The 18012-nt window shown below is 51.6% G+C and overlaps 2 protein-coding genes across 6 annotated transcripts in view; one reads left to right on the forward strand and one right to left on the reverse strand.

The window, feature by feature from the left end:
* The window catches only part of ZDHHC9 (zinc finger DHHC-type containing 9), a 44683-nt gene extending 33644 nt beyond the window's left edge, over window positions 1-11039 (forward strand). For all 4 annotated transcript variants that reach the window (XM_025208764.1, XM_025208766.1, XM_006027540.3 and 1 more), the window contains 5 exons: window positions 2558-2606; window positions 2903-3005; window positions 3897-4000; window positions 5230-5413; window positions 7317-11039. In XM_025208764.1, coding sequence (XP_025064549.1) covers window positions 2558-2606; window positions 2903-3005; window positions 3897-4000; window positions 5230-5413; window positions 7317-7421 — 545 coding nt within the window. In that variant the 3' untranslated portion in view covers window positions 7422-11039. The remainder of the gene's footprint in view (window positions 1-2557; window positions 2607-2902; window positions 3006-3896; window positions 4001-5229; window positions 5414-7316) is intronic.
* Window positions 11040-11541: 502 nt separating this feature from the next.
* Window positions 11542-18012, reverse strand: part of SASH3 (SAM and SH3 domain containing 3) — an 18987-nt gene continuing 12516 nt past the window's right edge. For both annotated transcript variants that reach the window (XM_006027541.3, XM_025208767.1), the window contains 3 exons: window positions 16843-17049; window positions 14202-14352; window positions 11542-13615 (listed from right to left, as the gene is read on the reverse strand). In XM_006027541.3, the coding sequence (XP_006027603.1) occupies window positions 13428-13615; window positions 14202-14352; window positions 16843-17049 (546 nt within the window). In that variant the 3' untranslated portion in view covers window positions 11542-13427. The remainder of the gene's footprint in view (window positions 13616-14201; window positions 14353-16842; window positions 17050-18012) is intronic.

Here is an 18012-nt window from a genome sequence, read left to right on the forward strand (position 1 = left end):
CATAAGATTGTAAGGCCAGAAGGGACCTTGGAAGATCATTGGGTTCAGTCCCCTGTACCAAGCAGGAAAGATAACTGGGGGTCAGGTGACCCCAGGAAGGTGACTAGTCTCCTCTTGATAATTTCCAGGGTAGGTGATTGTACCACCTCTGGAGGGAGCTTATTCCACAGTCTGGACACCCTGACCATGAACAAGTTTTTGCTAATGTTGAGTTTGAATCAGTCTTCCAGGAGTTTGTGGCCATTACTACTGGTTTTCCCCTTGGGTTCCCTAGTGAACAATTGCTCACCAAGCCCTTGATGTACTCCCCTAGCTTAGTGGTAAGGTGCTACCGGGTCCCCCTCAGCCTTCTTTTCCTCAGGCTGAAGTGTCCCAGATCCCTCAGCCTTTCCTCATATGGCTTGCCTTTTAAGACTGATCATACTGGAGGCTCTTCTTTGGACTCTCTCAAGCTTGTCCACATTCTTGCTAAAGTGTGGTACCCAGAACTGGATGCAGTACTCCAGCTCAACTGCAGTCTCACCAGTGCTGAGTAGAGCAGAAGAATCACCTCCTTGGTTTTGCTGGAGATGCATCGATTGATGCATGCCAGAGTGTTGTTTGCCCTACTGGCTACAGTATTGCATTGCCAGCTCATATTCATACTGTGGTCTATTATTACCCCCAGGTCCCTTTCATCTGTGATGCTAGTCAGCTTGGTGCTGCTAAGCCTGTAGATGTTGGGGGTTGCTCGTCTCAAGGTGGAACGCGTTACGTTTTTCAGTGTTGAATTTCATCAGGTTCCAATCCGCCCAGCTTGCTAGCCTGTCTAGGTCCACCTGTATCTGCAGCCTATCTTCAAGTGTGACCATGGTTCCCCATAACTTGGTGTCTGTGAACTTGGCCAGTGTGCTCTTCACCCCCACATCCAAATTGTTAATAAAGATGTTGAAAAGTACTGGACCAAGCACTGGCCCTTATGGGACATCGCTGCCCTCTCTTCACCACGATGAGACAGATCTGTTTCACTATGACTCTCTGGGTCCTATCCTGCAGCCAGTTTCTCACCCACCTGACTGTCCTCCAGTTAAGCCCACAAACCTCCAATTTTCTCGCAAGGACATTGTGGGATACTAGGTCAAAGGCCTTTTGGAAGTCAAGGTATACAATGTCAACCTGCTCTCTCATGTCCAAGTGACAAGTTACTTGGTCATAGAAGGAGATGAGTTTGGTAAGGCAAGACCTGCCCACAACTAAGCCATGCTGGCTGTCATTGGAAGTCTTACCTTATGCAAGCTTATCTCAGATAGACTCCTTGATGAACTTTTCTAGGATTTTCCCTAGGGTGGAAGTTAGGCTGATTTAGCCTATAGTTACCTGGGTTCTCCCTCCTGCCCTTCTTGTGGATGGGCACAACATTGGCCCTCTTCCAGTCCTCAGGGACTTCTCCAGAGTGCTATGAGTTGTGAAAGAGTTTCACCAGGGGTTCCCCAATGACTTTGACTAGCTCCTTCAGCACTCTCAGATGAAGATCATCCAGTCCTGCTGATTTGTATACATCTAATTTTTTTAATTGGTCATACACCAATTCTATGGTGATAGTATGAAGGCAATTATTCCTACCATGCTCATCCTCTACTCTACCTGGCGTGGTTTTCCCCTTGGTCCGGTGAAAGACCAAGGCAAAGTAGTCATTCAGGAGTTCAGCTTTTTCTTGGGTACCGGTAACCAGCTTTCCTGAGCTGTTGAGCAATGGCCATACACTCCCATTTGTTTTCCTCCTGTTCCTTATGTACTTAAGGAAGGACATCTTGGTGTCCTTGATTCCTGTTGCTAATCTAAGTGTATTCACTGCTTTAGCCTTTCTTATCTGTTCCCTGCAAATGGTCGCTGCTTTAGCCATCATGGAATAGTCCTCCTTGGGGCCCGCCCCAAGCTTCCATTGTTTATAAGCTTCTTTCTTCTTTCTTAAGAGGACCGTGTTTTCCCTGCTCCCCAGCCCTTCTGATACCTTTTCTCCGCATGGGAATGAACTTCCTTTGTGCTTCAAGGATCATGTCCTTAAGGAACAACCACTCTTCATGCACACCTTTCACCTTCAGTCCCTGGTCCTGCAGCACTTGCCCTACTAGTGACATAAGCTTGTTGAAATTTGCATTTTTGAAGTCCAGGACTTCAATCCTGCTACCCAATTTGTCTGCCTTACATCAGACAGTGAACAAGATGGTTTTATGGTTGCTGTTGCCCAGACTTCCCTCTATATTTAAGACAGTCACTTACCAGCTGCATGCAGCTCTCCATGCTGCCGGGCTGTGCTCCTTGCATGCACGGGCATTTATCAGCCAAATTATTAGCCATATCAGGCCAATTTATGATGCAATCAATTGTCTTTATGTTGGTGCCAGTCCAATATTGGACTGATGTATTGGTGCACCTCTACAGAATAGGGACAGTTTTGGAGGTCTAGTGACAACCAGGGGGCCTGACAAACATGGGCAGGGATTGACTGGGAGGGACTTGTCCAGGCTTGTACTGATTTCTGAAGATTAACTTCTGTTTGTCCCCTCTGTGTTCCCAGAGTCCTTGAAGATTGGCTTCCTGAACACTTTGAAAGAGACCCCAGGAACATATCCTTCTATACCATGCTGACAGGCCTGCTTCATCCTTTCTGCCTTGGGACAGGGTGAAGGGTGGGGCACAAAAGCACAAGGGGCCTCTTTTCTGCCTTTGAGGAAGGTGGAATCTTGTTTTTGTTTGTTTGTTTTAGTATGGGATGCAGCTGGAAAGAAGGTAGAGCACAGTGCAGCACTCATCCCCAGCATCACGGGAGGGGAGTGCATAGTATCACGTGGGATGCAGCCAGCTGCCAGGAACATGGGTGGGCAAAGTGCCTTGGGTTTTGGGTCCTTAACCAGCTACTTACGGTCCTGGAAGTGCTTATCTGCTTCTTCACCCTCTGGTCAGTAGTGGGTTTAACTGGCTTCCACACCTTCCTGGTAGCACTGAACCAGACAACCAATGAAGATGTGAGTGATGTCCCTTTGTGCCATTCTGCCTCTTCCCTTGCCCTTTTGATGCTCCCCTTTCACCAGTTCTCATTCATAGTTAGAGTCCTCTGTGTCGACAGTGGAGGGAAGTTGCATATTGTTGTAAGCAGTATGTCCAGAGTAGACCAGCACCACACTGGTTCTGTACTGCCACAGGTGTTTGAAGTATAATACAAGTAGTCCCTGAATTGGACAAGGACTACTGCTGCTAACAGATGTGGGAAAAAATAAAAAGAGCAACAGTACTTTACCAGAGGAGGAAGTTAGTTGGTTTGACCCAGCTCCCCAGTATCTGTATAGATTGGGTGCTTCAGCGGGCCTTGTTGGCACTTTTCAATCAGCTATTAAATAAGTGCCAAAAAGCCCTGCTGAAGCGCCCAATCTATATAGATTTTGGGTGAGCCATGTCAAATTAACACGATGCCTCTTCTGGGTATGCGCTGCACTTGTTGCAGGGTTGCACCAAGCTGAAAAGTGAAGTGCAGAGCTGAAAGTAAAATGCCTTTTTTTTTCCATACGTGTAAGCAGCCTAATTGTCTCCCTACAGTCCCTGCTTCATCAATGGAGCAAAAATAAAGACAAGACCCTTATTCTCTCCCATGCCTGGGGTGCAAGTGGTGAGTGTGTGGCTGTCATGCCATTGCTTCATCCCTTACAGGGATAGCTACCAGGTAGCCTGAGGCTTGCCAAGCAGGGTCAACTGAAACAATAGGGCCCTGTTGTGACATGTCAGTGCCCTCTGACTCCCCTCCTTCTGCTGTGTGTGCAAGTCAGAGACAAAATACTCGTGGTGGTCAGTGGAGGCTGCTGACTGGTGCCGAGGCTGAAAGGCAGCTCATGCTCTGTTTGGGTGGTGTTCTCGTCTTTCAGATTAAGGGGTCATGGACTGGGAAGAACCGTGTGCAGAATCCCTACAGCCATGGAAACATTGTGAAGAACTGCTGTGAGGTGCTGTGTGGGCCTCTACCACCTAGGTAAGTGCTGGGGGAGGAGCCCAGGTTTGCTCTTCTGAAAATGTTAGGCCTTTGGTAGGCCTCTGGTCACTAAGGAGTCAGTGTGTTTGAGGCAGAAGGCACAGCCTGGCCTTGCCAGCCCTCATGTGCAGCTAGACATGGGGCAGTACCAGCTGTTCTAAGGGAGTAAAGTGTGGTGTCTACAGAACACAAGGGGTTTGTTTGGAAGCACAACCAGGATTTCCCAAAGGTGCTTGTGAGAGCAGCAACTCTCACTGGAGGGGTGGCTTCACCCCCTGACCTCAGCCTGTTTTGCCTCTACCAGTTGGGGCAGACTTTGCTTAATCCATAAAGGAGGTAAAAGGCCCTCCCTCCCTTCCTTTTTCTGCTCAAAGACACACCCCCTCCCTCTCCTCTTTCCCCTCTCCACCAACTCCCCTGCCTGCTGCTGTTGCTTTCTTCACTACTCTGGGGCAGAGAAGCTCCAAAGCAGGCTGGGCTCAGCTGGGTGGGGAAGGGTGGTAACAGTGTGGTGAGACCCCCACCCTGCCCAGTCCTGTGAAACAGTGTGGTAGTTGACCCCACCCTGCCCAGTCCTGGAGCAAGCACAAGAGGGAAATGGAACCCCTTCTGTCAGGTAGAGAGTGGAGAGAAGGGGCAGAGAGGGGGTGTGCCTTTGAGCAGGAAGGGGGAAAGGAGTATTTTCATATGCTTTAGAGATTTAAAAAAGCCCCTGGAGGCTCCATGGTACAGTGCAATCCAAAAGAGAAGTGTAGCCCTGCCACTGCACCCCCTCTGGATCTGCCCCTGGGCCTTTTGTGAACTTGCCTAACTTACAGAGATATACATTCCTGGGACATGATTAGAGCATCAGTCCCTCCTCTGACAAAAAGTGGCACCCCCTCTGAATGGCACAGCCTGGAGACCTGGTCCCTAGGGAGCTAGCTTCCTCTTCCAGAACTGAGGCTGTGATGTCAGGAGACTTCAGTCTTCTGCTTCAGACCTAGCCATGATGTCTCACATGAGGCTCGTGCTGGCAGGTGAGCAGGTGGGGGTGTTTTTCCAAGTGTGCAGATATTAAGAAGCCAAGATCAAGAGTAGAATAGATCTGTTCTCGAGAGGTTCCCTCCCATTTGTTGTGTTCATTCTAGTTTCACACTGATAGGGCTGCACCTTGCTGTTCCTCTAGCAGAGGGCTTGGGTTTGAGACCTAGGTATCCCTTCAGCCTTCCTAACTCTGTTCCTTGCAGCGTGTTGGATAGACGGGGCATCTTGCATCAGGAGGAAAGCAGTGCTCGGGAGGAAAGCAGCGCTCGAGGGCCCAGCATGCAGAAAGAGAGCAGTGCTCAGGAGCCTGGCACCACTCAGGGGCTCGGTGCGCAGGAGGACAGTGGTTCCCAGAAGGGCCGCAACAGCCCTACACATCATGCTGCCGTAAGTGCTCCTTTAACACAGGCAAAGAAGGGCATGTAGAAGTCCTTTTCATAATTGCCCTACTCCCATGCATCCAGGAACTCTACACTCCTCTCTCATTGGCAACACTGACCAAAGGCCCCAGAGCTGGCCCTATAGATGTGGTGGCTGAGCTGTTGGGAGTGAGGAGGAGAAACACAGTTGTCCTTGGAGTAAAGCTGAGTCCTGGGTTGAGGGACCTGCTGGCAAGGGTCTTGCTTCAGGGGCATCTGGGTGGATGGAGCTGTTAGGTGGCTGGCCCCCTTGGCCTTCTTGCCTGCGGTGCCACAAAGCCAAGCATGGTCTGCTGGGATTGTATTTCTTGATGGTGGCTGGTCACCTGCACTCCACAGCAGGAACAGTGTACATCATACTGAATAGTGAGCCCCAAAAGCATGGGCCTTGGTCTGGCTTTTGGTTGCCAGAGTCTTTCCTCTAAGTTGAATTTTTCACCCCTAAGTTATCAGCTATGTGTGAGGGCATCTCTACAGCACCTCCTGTAGAAGTGCTATTACACAGGTTGCTGTACCTGTTGTTCCTCATTTCTTTCCTTTCCCTCCCCTTCCACATCCATCTCCCCAGTTTCAACCTGCTGCCCCTTTCAGCAGTGCTGCTCATTGCAGACTCAGCTGAGAATGTAAACTAACCAGAAAGAACAGTGGTCATGGGACTGCTGGGCTTGTTGGAGGGGAGGGTGGATATGGAGGCAGGCAGGCAGGGCTCCTTCAGGAGTTATTTCTCTCTTCCTCTCCATACTGCAGCTCCTCTACATGTGGCCTTTGTTGGAAAACCAGCTCAGTTTACACTGTGAGCAGCCCAGGTACTTCTCAGGTGCTGCTGAGCACCGTGGCTGGGCAGTGGCTTCTGATTCCTGGTACTGATTTAAAGTAGTATTTTGGGCCTCAGGTGGGGATAAGATGTGATGATCCTTTATTCCATTCTTGTAAGCTCTGTAGAGTCTTATACAGGGGGAAACCTCTGTCTGACAGTCATTTTCTTTGGTGTTAACTGAGCTTTTGAAAACAGCCAGTTTAAATGTCCTGGGTCTGCTAAGTCAAATGTAATCCTGTTCCATGTAAGTCCATACAAGACAATAAAGACAGAGAAGGTAGCCTCTCTCTGGCAGCCTTGCTGCTGGGCAGTGCAGGCAGCACATCTCGGGTACTCTGAGATCAGGCAAACTTCTACCAGCGCTGGGCTGTTCACAGTGCTGCTTCAGCAGGCTCTCATGTCAGTGCCACAGGAGGGGAGCTGTATTGGCAGTGAAGCCAAACTCTTGCTAGATAGGAGTCATGATGGGAATTCAGTTAACATTCAAGACACTGGTGGCAGGGACTGCAAGCTCATGTTCCTTGCCAGGGTCAGCAGCCAGACATAGTTATTTGAGAGCTTTGAGTCCATTTATGGCAGGATGTCTTTTAGGCCAGCGGGGGGGTGTCATGGTGTGCCAAGGCATGGCAGCAGCACCAGCCATGGTGATGAAGCGTTCGCTTTCCCACCCATGCTTTCTGCAGCTCCCTGGCTGTCATGGTGATCCTTGCTAGCCATATCCAAAAAGGGCTGGCAATCTCATGCCACTAATCCTAACCGGTCACCATATGTTCTGGTGACTCCAAGTGCCCCTTCCTAGACTGGCTTGTTATCATGCCAGCCTATGCCTTTACCAGAGCCATAGAGAACCCTTCATACTTTGCACAATCCATTTTTCCCCGTCTTTCCTGAAGGCCTCTCTCTACTGCACTTATCTTTGCTTTCCAGGTAGAACTAGGGTCCCTACCATAGCCGAGCAGTGCTGTGCACATGTGTAATTGGAAGAGCACACATTCTTATGGGATGGGAGAGTACCCCTCCAAACCATCACTCCCTCTCTCTCCTCTCTCACCAGGTCCCCTTGCCACCACTGAACAGTGTTAAAACACCGGAGGAGACTCAGCCGACTGTTGTGGAGCCCCCAGCCCAACCTGGGGATGATGGTCAAGCAGAGCACTAGCCTGTTTGAGCAGGCGAACTTTCTTGTTTTGTCTGATCAAAGCTGGAAGCGATTGAGGAAAGGAGATGATGGGCCGGATGGTGTGCAAGCGCGCGAGTCCTCATGGCTGTTTTGCTTTAGTCTTTATCAACTTCTGTGTGGGGCTGGTACGGTGCAGACTGCAGAATGCCTGGCACAGGTGCCAGTGGATTGAGTGTGAGCAGAGCATGTCAGTCGTTTCACTGGGTCCATCTCTACCCTTGCAGCTGGTCTCCCTGCGTGGCTGAATTGGGACCTGCTTGATCTGTGGTTGGTCCTCACCGGTTAAACACTAGTCCCTTTGGTTTTGATCATCTCTCTGCCAGGTCCCAGCTGTGGCCTATGACTGATCAGCTACCTTGTAGTGGAGTTGCCCAGACTACGGCAGAATCGACCTGCTCCCTGTTGCTAAAGAATCATGATGGGAAGGAGAATGCATCCATAGTGGTATTCTTCTTCCTCCTCCTTCCCCCAGACTGTGATATTGTTTTATTGCTTAAGGTGGCAGGGATGGCCAGGAAATATTATTTTGTTGCCAAAAGGGCCAAAATCCACAGGGGAGGTGTTCTGTTTGGAAACGCTTTTTAAGTAGCTCTCTTCCCAGACTTCTCTCTCTCTATATGGTGCCACAGGTGTAAGAGCACATAGGGGATAGTCTTTACATGGCAGCCTCCTTTTCTTTCCATGGGAGCCCAGGCTGGGTTTCCCAGGGTGGCTAGCAGCAGCATACTGTTCTGCTACATGTCTTGGCCCTGCAGTACATGCAGATTGGTCACGGTAGGAGTAAAGCAGAAGGGAGGAGCCCTTGGGTGTCTGGCTCCAGTGCTGAAGTTGGGGCAGTATTTGTTATTTGGTGTCTTCTCCTTTCTAGTGTCTATCCCAAGTGAGGGTGCTTCCCTAGGGAAGCTGTGCGGGGGCTGAGTAGCCCTTGCTCTCAGGAAGTTTAATCTCAAGTTCACTCTTTTTTTTCCCTTTCTCCCTCCATCTCAGTCTCCCCCACTGGCTTTTCAGTGTTCTCTGAGCCCCCTCTCCCCTGCTCACTAGTGCTTGCAGACTACTCTGTATACAGACAGATGAAGAGGGGTTTTGTTAAGGACTTGGCCTTGGCCTTGGCCTTGGCCTAGTTGTGACCCAAGGAGTGAAATGGGGAAACTCCCAGGACCTCCTAGGGGCTCTGGTAGGCCACTGTGGAGTGCTTGGGCAAATCTCCCTGGCTCTTGCTTGACTCCATCTGTCTGATCTCCATACATAATGGATTTTTCTGGTAGGTACCCAGCCCTCATCACAGTATTTCATGGCCACATCCTACCTATCTGTAGCAACTCACATTGGCAGGGCCTGCTGTTGCAGGAGGAGCTGTCTGGCACCTCACTGCTCCTGCCCTATGTGACCTAGTCCCAGTCAGTGGGATGGGAGAAGTCTGTACTAGAAGACAATTCTACTATGTCTCCTTTATAGCAATTCATCTCACTTCCTCCTTCTCCCCTTTTCTCCCCCTCCCTCCCTCTTAGAGATGGCTCTTTCAAGGGAATCCTGCAATTTCCAGCCCCTGGAGATGGATTCCTTTTGTGCATCTTCATGGGAGATGGTGCTGCTTGCTGCCAGCTTATCTGAGGCAATTTCCATCTGTCCCCAGACCCAGTGCCTGGTGACTTACTGGAGGAAGGAAGGGCAGCCTTTTCTTCTCCTCCCCTATCACTTGTTCTTTGACTTTCCCTGCAAGCTGCTGAGGGCGAAAGGAGTTGGGCCTAGTGCTGAAAGTCACTTGGGTCTCCAGCATTAATAAGGAGCTCCACATTTCTCTCACATTCCTCCCACTCCTTTGCCCCCATGCCCACTGCCCTGTGTGTTTCTCAGTTGACATTGGGTTTGATGCTTCATTTGCTCTGCTTTGCTTAGGATGGGTGACCTGCACCATGTTCCATCTCCTGCCCCTGCAGTCTGTGTGCAGAGCAGCACTGAGCTCTCTGGGGCAGGGGGTGCTGCTGCCTACCAAAAACTCTGTTGGTAGGCAGCAGCACCTCCTCCCCCCCTGCCTGAGAAGTGCTGTGTAGACTTTGGGGAGGAGCAGGAAGTAGGACTTCCATCCTGCTACTAGGAGTAGGATGCACAGGCTTGCTATCCCATTAGGATCCCCTTAGCTTTGCTGGCCTGGATGGCCTGGTCCCATGTCCATTCAGCCCTAAAGGACCTCTCTGTGTGATCCTGATCTATCCTGCAAACAGGGGCTAAGTTTTTGCATGTCTGCTCTTCTCTTTTTCCTACACCTTGAGCAGGGCTCAAAGCTGCCATTTCCTTTCAACTACACTGCAGGCAGTACTTCCTAGTGCCTGTCCCCTCCAAGATCTGCCTCCTCATTGTGGATGAACATAGAGAAGGAGCCATGAGTCTGACTGACCTTCTAGTATTGCTGAGCCCTCAGCCAGGTTCTGGTTCCCCATATCCCACTCTCTGGAACCATTATTCCTGCAGCATAGGCTCAGGTGTCTGCCACTATTGGTGCTCTGCCCTGGCCCATGCTATTGCCCTCTGCTGAAACTGTGGTGGAGGCAGCAGCCAGTCCTCTCCTGCCTGTCCTGCCACACTACTGACCAAATCTCTTACTTGTTGCAAAAAATGTATTTTTGTTTTTACTAATCTATTTTCTAATGTTATGTGTTAAACTTTGCCCACGGGGGCAGGGCACAGACGCTGCTGGCACCTGCCGCTCCTTGTCTGCTCTGTTCAGGTTCCAGTGAAGGAAGCTTTTTTGGAAACAGTAATGAAGGAATCTTAATCAGTTTGAAAACCCCTGAGGTGTGGCCTGTGCCTCTCTGCGTCTGCCTGCACCTCACTCTGCCCCACCAGGCCCTTCTGTGCAGCTCAGCCAGCTGTTGGTGTACAGCCCTGTTCTGTGCTCCTTGCTGGGTCTGATGGTAAGCATGTCTCCCCTCTGCCAGCCACCAAGGATGCTGCACTTTATTGTTACTTTCCTATTTTGACTCCTGCCTTTTCTCTGGATACCAGCCAGGGGCAGTGGCCCTGTTGACCCCAGGGGCTGAAGGTAGCTGTGCTTGTGAGGCCCTCCAGGTTGCTGCTGGAGGGCCTACTTCCCTTCTGTGATGGGGAGCTTTCACTTACTCCCAAACGGCATTTCCTCTGCCTACCCAGCGTTCCCTCTAAGCTGTGCAGGTGTGCTCATGCTGTGCTGCCAGGCGCGCCTGTGCGGCTGTGCACACCACACAGCTTAGAAGGAGTGCAGCTCATTGGCCTTGGGAAATGACAGCTCAGCACGGGAACCAAGGAGACATTACAAGGGCAAAGTCTTCTAGCTAGATGCAAAGTCCAATCTTGCATAACATACACGGCAGAGCGGGTCTGACCTAGGGTGTGCTTGCATGGCCAAAGGCAGCACCACCTGGATCTAGCTCAGTGCTAGCACTGAATCAAAAGCAGTATAGCCATGTATGTGCAGCACTGACCTTGCTGTTCTGAGAAGCAGAGCAGATTAACTCATCCACAGTACCCTGCTCCCATGTCTATACTACTTCTCAGTGTGCGATTATGGGGCTATTCCAGCAGCTTCCTTCTGCCATATAAACATCCTGATGTTCTCTGCCACATCCTGCTTCATGCTGTACTGGTTCCTCCATGGCCTTTTTATGCAACCTACCTTCCACCATCTTCACCATGCAGACAAATGAATATATAGCACATGTACAAGTCAGGTTCAAGAGAGAAAAAATTCCTTGTTCCTTACTCTCTCTGTTATACTGTTTATAATGGGACAGCTCCATCCTTGTGCTTCTCTTGAGAATCCCAGCTGTAGCTGGCTCAAAGAAGGGTCAGCAATTTGGACTATTAGCCACACGTGTGTGGAGAGTTAAGGGGGACAGAGTGATGGAGCAGGGTCTCTCAGAGACCCTCCGGTGTGGAGGAGAGGACCATGAAGAGATACTGCAGTGGAAGGGGAGATGGCAGCTTCTTTCCGGGGAGGGGTTCAAACTGGCTGCAGCCCAAGGGAAAATGGCCTTGTGCCAATTCACCCCCTGTGAGGGGGTGCTGCCTGGGATCTAAAGCCCTTTTACTATGATCCAGGCAGACACAAGATTACGCTGTGGAATGCTGGGTAGCAGAGCATGCTTTATTGAGATGAAGCACAAGGTAGTGAGTTAAATGCCTAAACTTACGTGGCTGGAACACAGGCTGAGAAGTCACAGGTTTGTAGACTCAGCCCTTGGGCCAAACGGAACCTGATTTAAGCATATGTAATTCCCATGAATAGCTGTGGGTGTTGCAACCTTGTCTCCTGGGATGAGTTGGCCTGTTACTGTGTAGGTAAGATGCGAAGGAACCCTGCTCTGGTGCAAAATGATGTGCCAAGAACATGAGAACCTCCCTGCTTAGTTTCTTGGCTTGTTATCCCAGTGGAAAGCTAGCCAGAAAACAGCTTCAGTGAAGATGATCTTGTCAGAGTTGCTCATGGGCCTAGTCCTGCTTGGGACTAAGTATGTAGCTCTTAAAGCTAGGTGGGCCCCAGCTGCTCTGCATGCCATTGGCCTCTGTTGCACCATTAGCTGCACTCGTAATCAGTTTGCCTGTCCCACAGTGCTGCTGGGACTGTTGGTCGGGGGCTACCTAAAGTAAAGTGTGAGCTCTGTAGAGGTGGCTCTGCACCTGGCAGGACTTGCTCTTCCTCTTCTGGCTGCAGTCCTGGGGATACCTGGAGCAAATGCTGAGGATTCAAAAGCATAATCTCTGTATCTGCTCCCTTCCTCTTTTCCATACTCAGGACAGGCACCTCATGCCCAGGCAGGCTTAGCCTGCCCCCCTGTGACTAGCCCCATTCCTGCAGCAGAGGGAGGATCGATCTTGTGCAAGAGTTTGATCCAATTACAGACGGTGTTGTGAGACACAGCTACACCTCTTTCCAGCTTCCCAAACAAGCACTGCTGTGCTGGCCCCAGAGTCATGTCTGAGATGGGTGAGTCATAACCTAGTGCAGCTTTGCTGTGCTGAGCCAACTCAAGACTTGAGTCAGGGAAGCTGCTATAGCATGGTTGCATTTCAAGCCCCATGCTACCCTCTGACCAAGAACAACCAGCTATGGGACCTGATCTCTGTTAAACCTGCTCCCAACACAGCTAGCCACACTTTGCTGGAAGTGAAAAATGCCTGTTACTACAGAAAGGAGGCTACAGTTTCTCCCACAGCTGTCCATCCACCATGTCATGAGGAGACAGGTTTGGTCATAACGCCATCACTGTTACCTGCAACCTGTCTACACCACTCCTGGATCAGCCTAGAAACCCATGTCTCAGACCTCCTCGCCCAGTGCCTGGGCCCATTCCTCTTCCAGCACCAGCTGCTACCTCCACCTGTAATCACCCATCCCAGTAGGGAAGAACCCCCCCCTCCCCTCCCACTGGCACAAAGTTGCCAGAGTAGCTTGTGTTTGGTACTGGGGGTCTTCAGCTGCGAAGTGCATCCCCACTGTACATAAGCAACACAGCAACCAGGCTTGCAGTATCTGCCTGGGTGTGCATGGCCTAATAGTTGACCTTTGAGGAAGGAGCTTGGCAGCTACCTAGTGAGGCCCCTACCACCAGCAGAGGCCTGGCAGAGGAGGCAGGAAGCAGTAGGGACTGGGCAGAGGAACAAATTAAAACAGTCTTTGTGGCTATGAATATGCAGTGCGGGGGGCATGGCATAAAAGTGAACTGTTACAGAAGCAGGTCCTGTGTCTGCCAGAACAGTGGCTTGGGGCAGGGCCTGGCACAGTTCTTAGGGGAGAGGCCTATCCTGGTGTAGGAATTGTGGCAGCCATGAAGTATTCCCAGTGTCCCTTCCTGTGATGCTCACAGTGCCAACAAAGAATTTGTCCCGCTTCAGACATCTCCCAATACTGGTGGGGGCCTGAGCAGAGTGTCCCAGTGGTGGCCCCTGGCAAAGCAGATTCAGTGCCTGGACGGGGCAGTTCTGGGAGGCTTGGGGCAAGGCAGGGTGGGTTCAGGAGGATTGTTCCAGAGAGAGAGCCTGAAGTTGCTCCTCTGTGCTGTTCAGCTCTGTTTCATCTCGGCTGTTCTCCAGTGTCTCTGATCCCTCGAAGCAGCCTGAGTCACGGGGAATATCCCCTTTGAGGTCCAAGGGCGAGGGGTGTAGCTCAGAGCTCTCTCCTTCTTCGGCCTCACTGGCTGCTGTGAGGAGAGGGCAAAATGTTAAGAGGGCAAGGTCTGCTCCTATATAGAGCTCTGAGCAGGCCCAGGCTGTCTTGAACTAGCTCCAGGGATTGGTCCTACTGCCCATTACTATGAGGCTGCTCCCTGGGGTTGTGTGGAAGTATTCTAAGTAAAGGCATGCGACCTGCTCTAGGCCTAGCTGCCTGCGATAGGCGAGCCCTTGGCATCCTCCATCGCACGTTGCACCTACCCCCAGAAGCACTGAGCAGCCTATAGCTGGGCTCTGGTGCTCCCGTTTGCTTGGCTGGGGACACTCCCTTGGCAGAGCAGTTGCTACATAGGATTGCAGATTGAAGCCCTTGCGGTCCAGCGCAGGGCAGTCTGCCTCTGGTTGCCCACTGGGGCCCTAGGGATTGGCCTGGCCTAGCTGGATAGGCCTGCCTACTGGGGTGTGTGCTCAGAGCAGGAGCCAGACTGAGGGGCCATATCTGGCCTGCAACTCACAGGCTTGTGGGTCTATGATTCCTAGGAGGAAAAGAGTTTAGGGGGAGGGGGCTGTGGCAACTGTCCATTCAGGTAGACGACACTCGAGTCAGTCTCTTACTGTCATAGTCCAACAGCAGGTCAGCAGCTGTGAGCAGCTTGGCACGGTGCTGGGGGTCCATGATATTCAGCTCATTCAGGTGGGTCTCCCGGAGCTCCTTGAAGTCCTCCAGGGTCTGGTAGCCATTCAGTAACAAGGTGGAGATGTGCTCCTGCAGAGGGGGAAAACCAAGAACGTGGCACAGCTGCACAGTCATGGCAGTTGGAATTGAAAGCGAGGACCCTGGTGATCCCGCAGCCACAAGATTTGCCCAGGGCCTCACCAGGCTACAGAACCATGATTTTCTTTAGAACATCCTAGTCCAAGCACATGCCTAAATCCCCAGCTGCCAGAAGCTCCAGCTACCTTCTAACAGCATGGCAACTTCCTGACAATCAGAATGCTAGAGCTGATGGCAGAAAGTAAGGGAGTGGCCTTTGCAATCTACAGCCTACAGGCAGGTCATGTACACCAGGCTAGCACAGAGTTAATGTTTCCTAGAGCTGCCTTGGGCACCTTCCACACAGTGTGAGTGGATAATCTTTGCTCTCTGAAAGGCAGGAGTCACCACTCACACAAGACAACCTAACTCTACCCTGTGGAGCAGGCACTAGCTCTGAGCGTGGCTCAGAGAGGAGCACTGCAAGTTGGCTTGAGGAATGATGCAGACAGCATTGGCATGTGTTGCCTTGTGCTCCCCAAATTTCATTGCAGCAGTTGCCTATCTGCACTCCAGTTGCATTTGCTGCACTCCATGGAGCTGTGCTGAATGGCAGGCAGCGATGATGCTGATGTGAAGAGAGGAGCACATACACCATCAGGGCTTAAGTCTGCCTCATTTCAGCATGGAGTTTGTGGGCAGTGGTAGAAGGCTGATCGCACACATGGCAGTGGTCCCCAAGGGGAAAGGTGGGCTAATAGAAGGCAAAGCCTTGGAAAGAGCCCTCAGGCAGCGAGTGACCAGCAGCAGCGGTTCTGGAGTCTGGGCTGGTCTGTGCATGCTAGACTCTGTGTGGGTACAGGTAGCTCTTGCTCACTGTTCCTGATCCTAATCAAGGGAGAAGGCAAAATGCCATCCTGCTGTGTTTGGGGTCTGGCCCCAGAGTTGGGCAGAGCACTGCCACTACTGGGACACTGTATTGAAGGCTGTGTTGAAGACCTGAGGTGTACCTCACTCTCATTCTTCAAGAGTAAAGCATAAGCTACTTGCCATGTGCTGTGGGGGCAGGCTTAAGGTACCTGTGGGCAGCCTGGCAAAGTTCCTGGGCACAATTTCTATGCACACTGTTTCTCAGTCTGACTCCTGACTCCTTGGCAATGCACATCCCAGTCGCAGAGAACCCTGGGGCAATCACAAGACTAATGCACAGGGGCACAGCTACACATGAAATTAATTTGATGCAATAAATTCTAGCATATTGCTTCTGGGCACAGGGTTTACACAGGCACCTGGGACTGCAGCATGTTGAACTGGAGCAAAGTAGCCCTGGATAGCAGGGGGCTCTGGGGGGTGCAGCCTGCTAGCCTAGGGCTGCACCGACCTGGCTCAACATGCTGCAGAGGGACTGGCTGAGGCATGAGGGTTTATCCAGTGTGGGGATAGCCAGCCCTGTGCTGTAGCACCCTCATGCCTCAGCCAGCTCGTCAGCATCTACACATGCATTACAGTGGAGTAAATAACTGCGTCATAGGATAGGATTTGTGTTGGGCAATACTAGCCTATGGCAGAGTTAATTAGTTTACTCCAGCCTAATAGCACCACGTGTAGATGCTGACACTTTAGTGTGGAGCTAATTAGATGCACCTAGGGTGTGTCTGCCTGCCCAGTATATCCCAGCTTTTCTTGTGTGGGGCATGGGGGGGATTGAGAAGTCCCTCCTAGGAGCAGCAGCATAGCCTGGGGAGGCAGGAGCTGCCAGAGGCTTGGTGTGGGTGTTTCTTGGAAGAGTGGAGTTTGGGGGATAAAGCTAATGCTCTCTACCCCTACACAGCTTTGCATCCCCTTTCCTCCCCCACCCCCTGCACTGCTTTCCTCTCTCTTTCTGAGAAGCAGCAGCAGCATGTTGGTGCCTGCTTCACCTCCTTTCTTCACACTGGCATGCCCTTTCAAGAACTGTCCCAGAGCTGTTTTCCATTCCTTCCACTTCCATCTCATACCCCTGTGCTCTCCCCTTCTCAGCACCCCTCCCCCCCATCCTCTCTTTCTTTTCAAGCCCAGCCTTCAGGAAAGCAGTGCCCACTCCACTAGCTAAGAGCAACACTTCGAGAACTGAAAAGCAGACTTGTGGCTTCACAGTGCGGGAACAGCAGCTCTCTGGCATGCGGCTTTCTAGAGCAGTTGTTACCTGATCTGTACGTGTGCTGCAGGGTCCGCCATTGCCAATCCAACAGCCACAGCCAGGAGGTTTTCCCAAGAACTGAATGGGCTGTGGCAGATATGGGAGCTGCCTAGGGTTGTGCTTCCAGCTTCTTTTTCTTTTTAAATGAAAGCTGGGCCTTGCAAAAAGCCCAGCTCTCCTGAATCTCTGCTAGGGCCCAGAGCTGGTGGCAGAGGCAATCAGCACCTTTCCTTCAGGGAGTGCTGCAGAGATGATGCTTGCCTGCCCTGCCCTCTCCCCATGTGCCCTCTCTGGAGCCACCAGCACCTGCCCTGCTCTCTCACCTGCAGATTTATGCGCTCCAGCAGCTCGTGCAGGGTCTTGGGCTTGGGTCGTTTGCTCTTGCTCTGCCTGCGGCTCTTCCGCACGGGCACAGTTTCCTCAGGGATGATGTCCACATAGATGAACTTGAAGGAGCCCACCCTGTTGTTCAGGAGCCCAGTCCAGGTGCCCACAGGTGGCTTCTCGATGATCCTGATGATGTCCCCCTTCTGTGACAGGCACCAAGAAGGCCCATAAGTAACTGCCCCACCCAACACAGGAGGGTTGTGCCTAGGCCAGGGTGGGAAGCAGAATGGTCCCAGCCCACTCTAAGCTATGGTTGCTGGGGCTGGGCCTGTGGTGAGGAGTGGGGACACTGGGAAGCCTGTGCTGTGCTGCTTCTCTATACTTCCCGTAGTGCCACCAGGCTTGGGTAGGGCTGGCCTACTAACACTGTGACACCTGGCTGCTCCTCTGCACTGCATGGGTTGCCTAAGATGCCAAAAAGCAGAAGGTATCCAGAATTTGGGTATCAGCATTTGGAAGGTACCAGGGCAGGCAACTTAGCAGTGGGGCTACTATCACCGACCTTTTCTGGCCCAAATGCTTGCACTCCCTCCAGGCAGGCAGCTATCCTAGAGAAGGTCATAAGGACAGGGAACCCCGAGATGAATGACTTGCAGTGGGGAAAAATTTGGGTTGGTGCCCTTGGTGTAGGTCCCTGAGTAGAGAGCAGGTTTTCCCAGTGCTGTCCTATGAAAAGTATGTCTCGCCTTGGTTCGTGCTCCAGATCTGCCAGTCATGGGGTGTCTTCGGATAGGCCTGACTCCTGCTGTCTTGTAGTTCAGGCTGTGACCTCCACTTGCACTGAATGGGAGTTACCCATTCCTACATTTGACATTTAGGGTCCTACCATGCACACAAGGGAGGCGTGGGCCCTTTGTTGCCTTTCCATTATGCCCATGTAACTCCAGTGACTGACTAACAGTTTGGACAAAGGGAATCTTAGTTGAAGATGCAGCACTCCAATCTCACTTAGCTATTGGGAGAGAGGCCAACAAACACCCCAAGTCCCCTCCCTTGCAGTGAAGCCAGGGCTCCTGGCTCAGTGATTTCTAGCACCAAGCAAGCAGGGGCCTTCTCCTCCTGACCTTGTTTCTGCAAACCCCAGTCCTGGCCTCTGTAGCAGGAAT

The sequence above is a fragment of the Alligator sinensis genome, unplaced genomic scaffold (genome assembly GCF_000455745.1).
Source record: "Alligator sinensis unplaced genomic scaffold, ASM45574v1 scaffold879_1, whole genome shotgun sequence".
NCBI lineage: Eukaryota > Metazoa > Chordata > Crocodylia > Alligatoridae > Alligator > Alligator sinensis.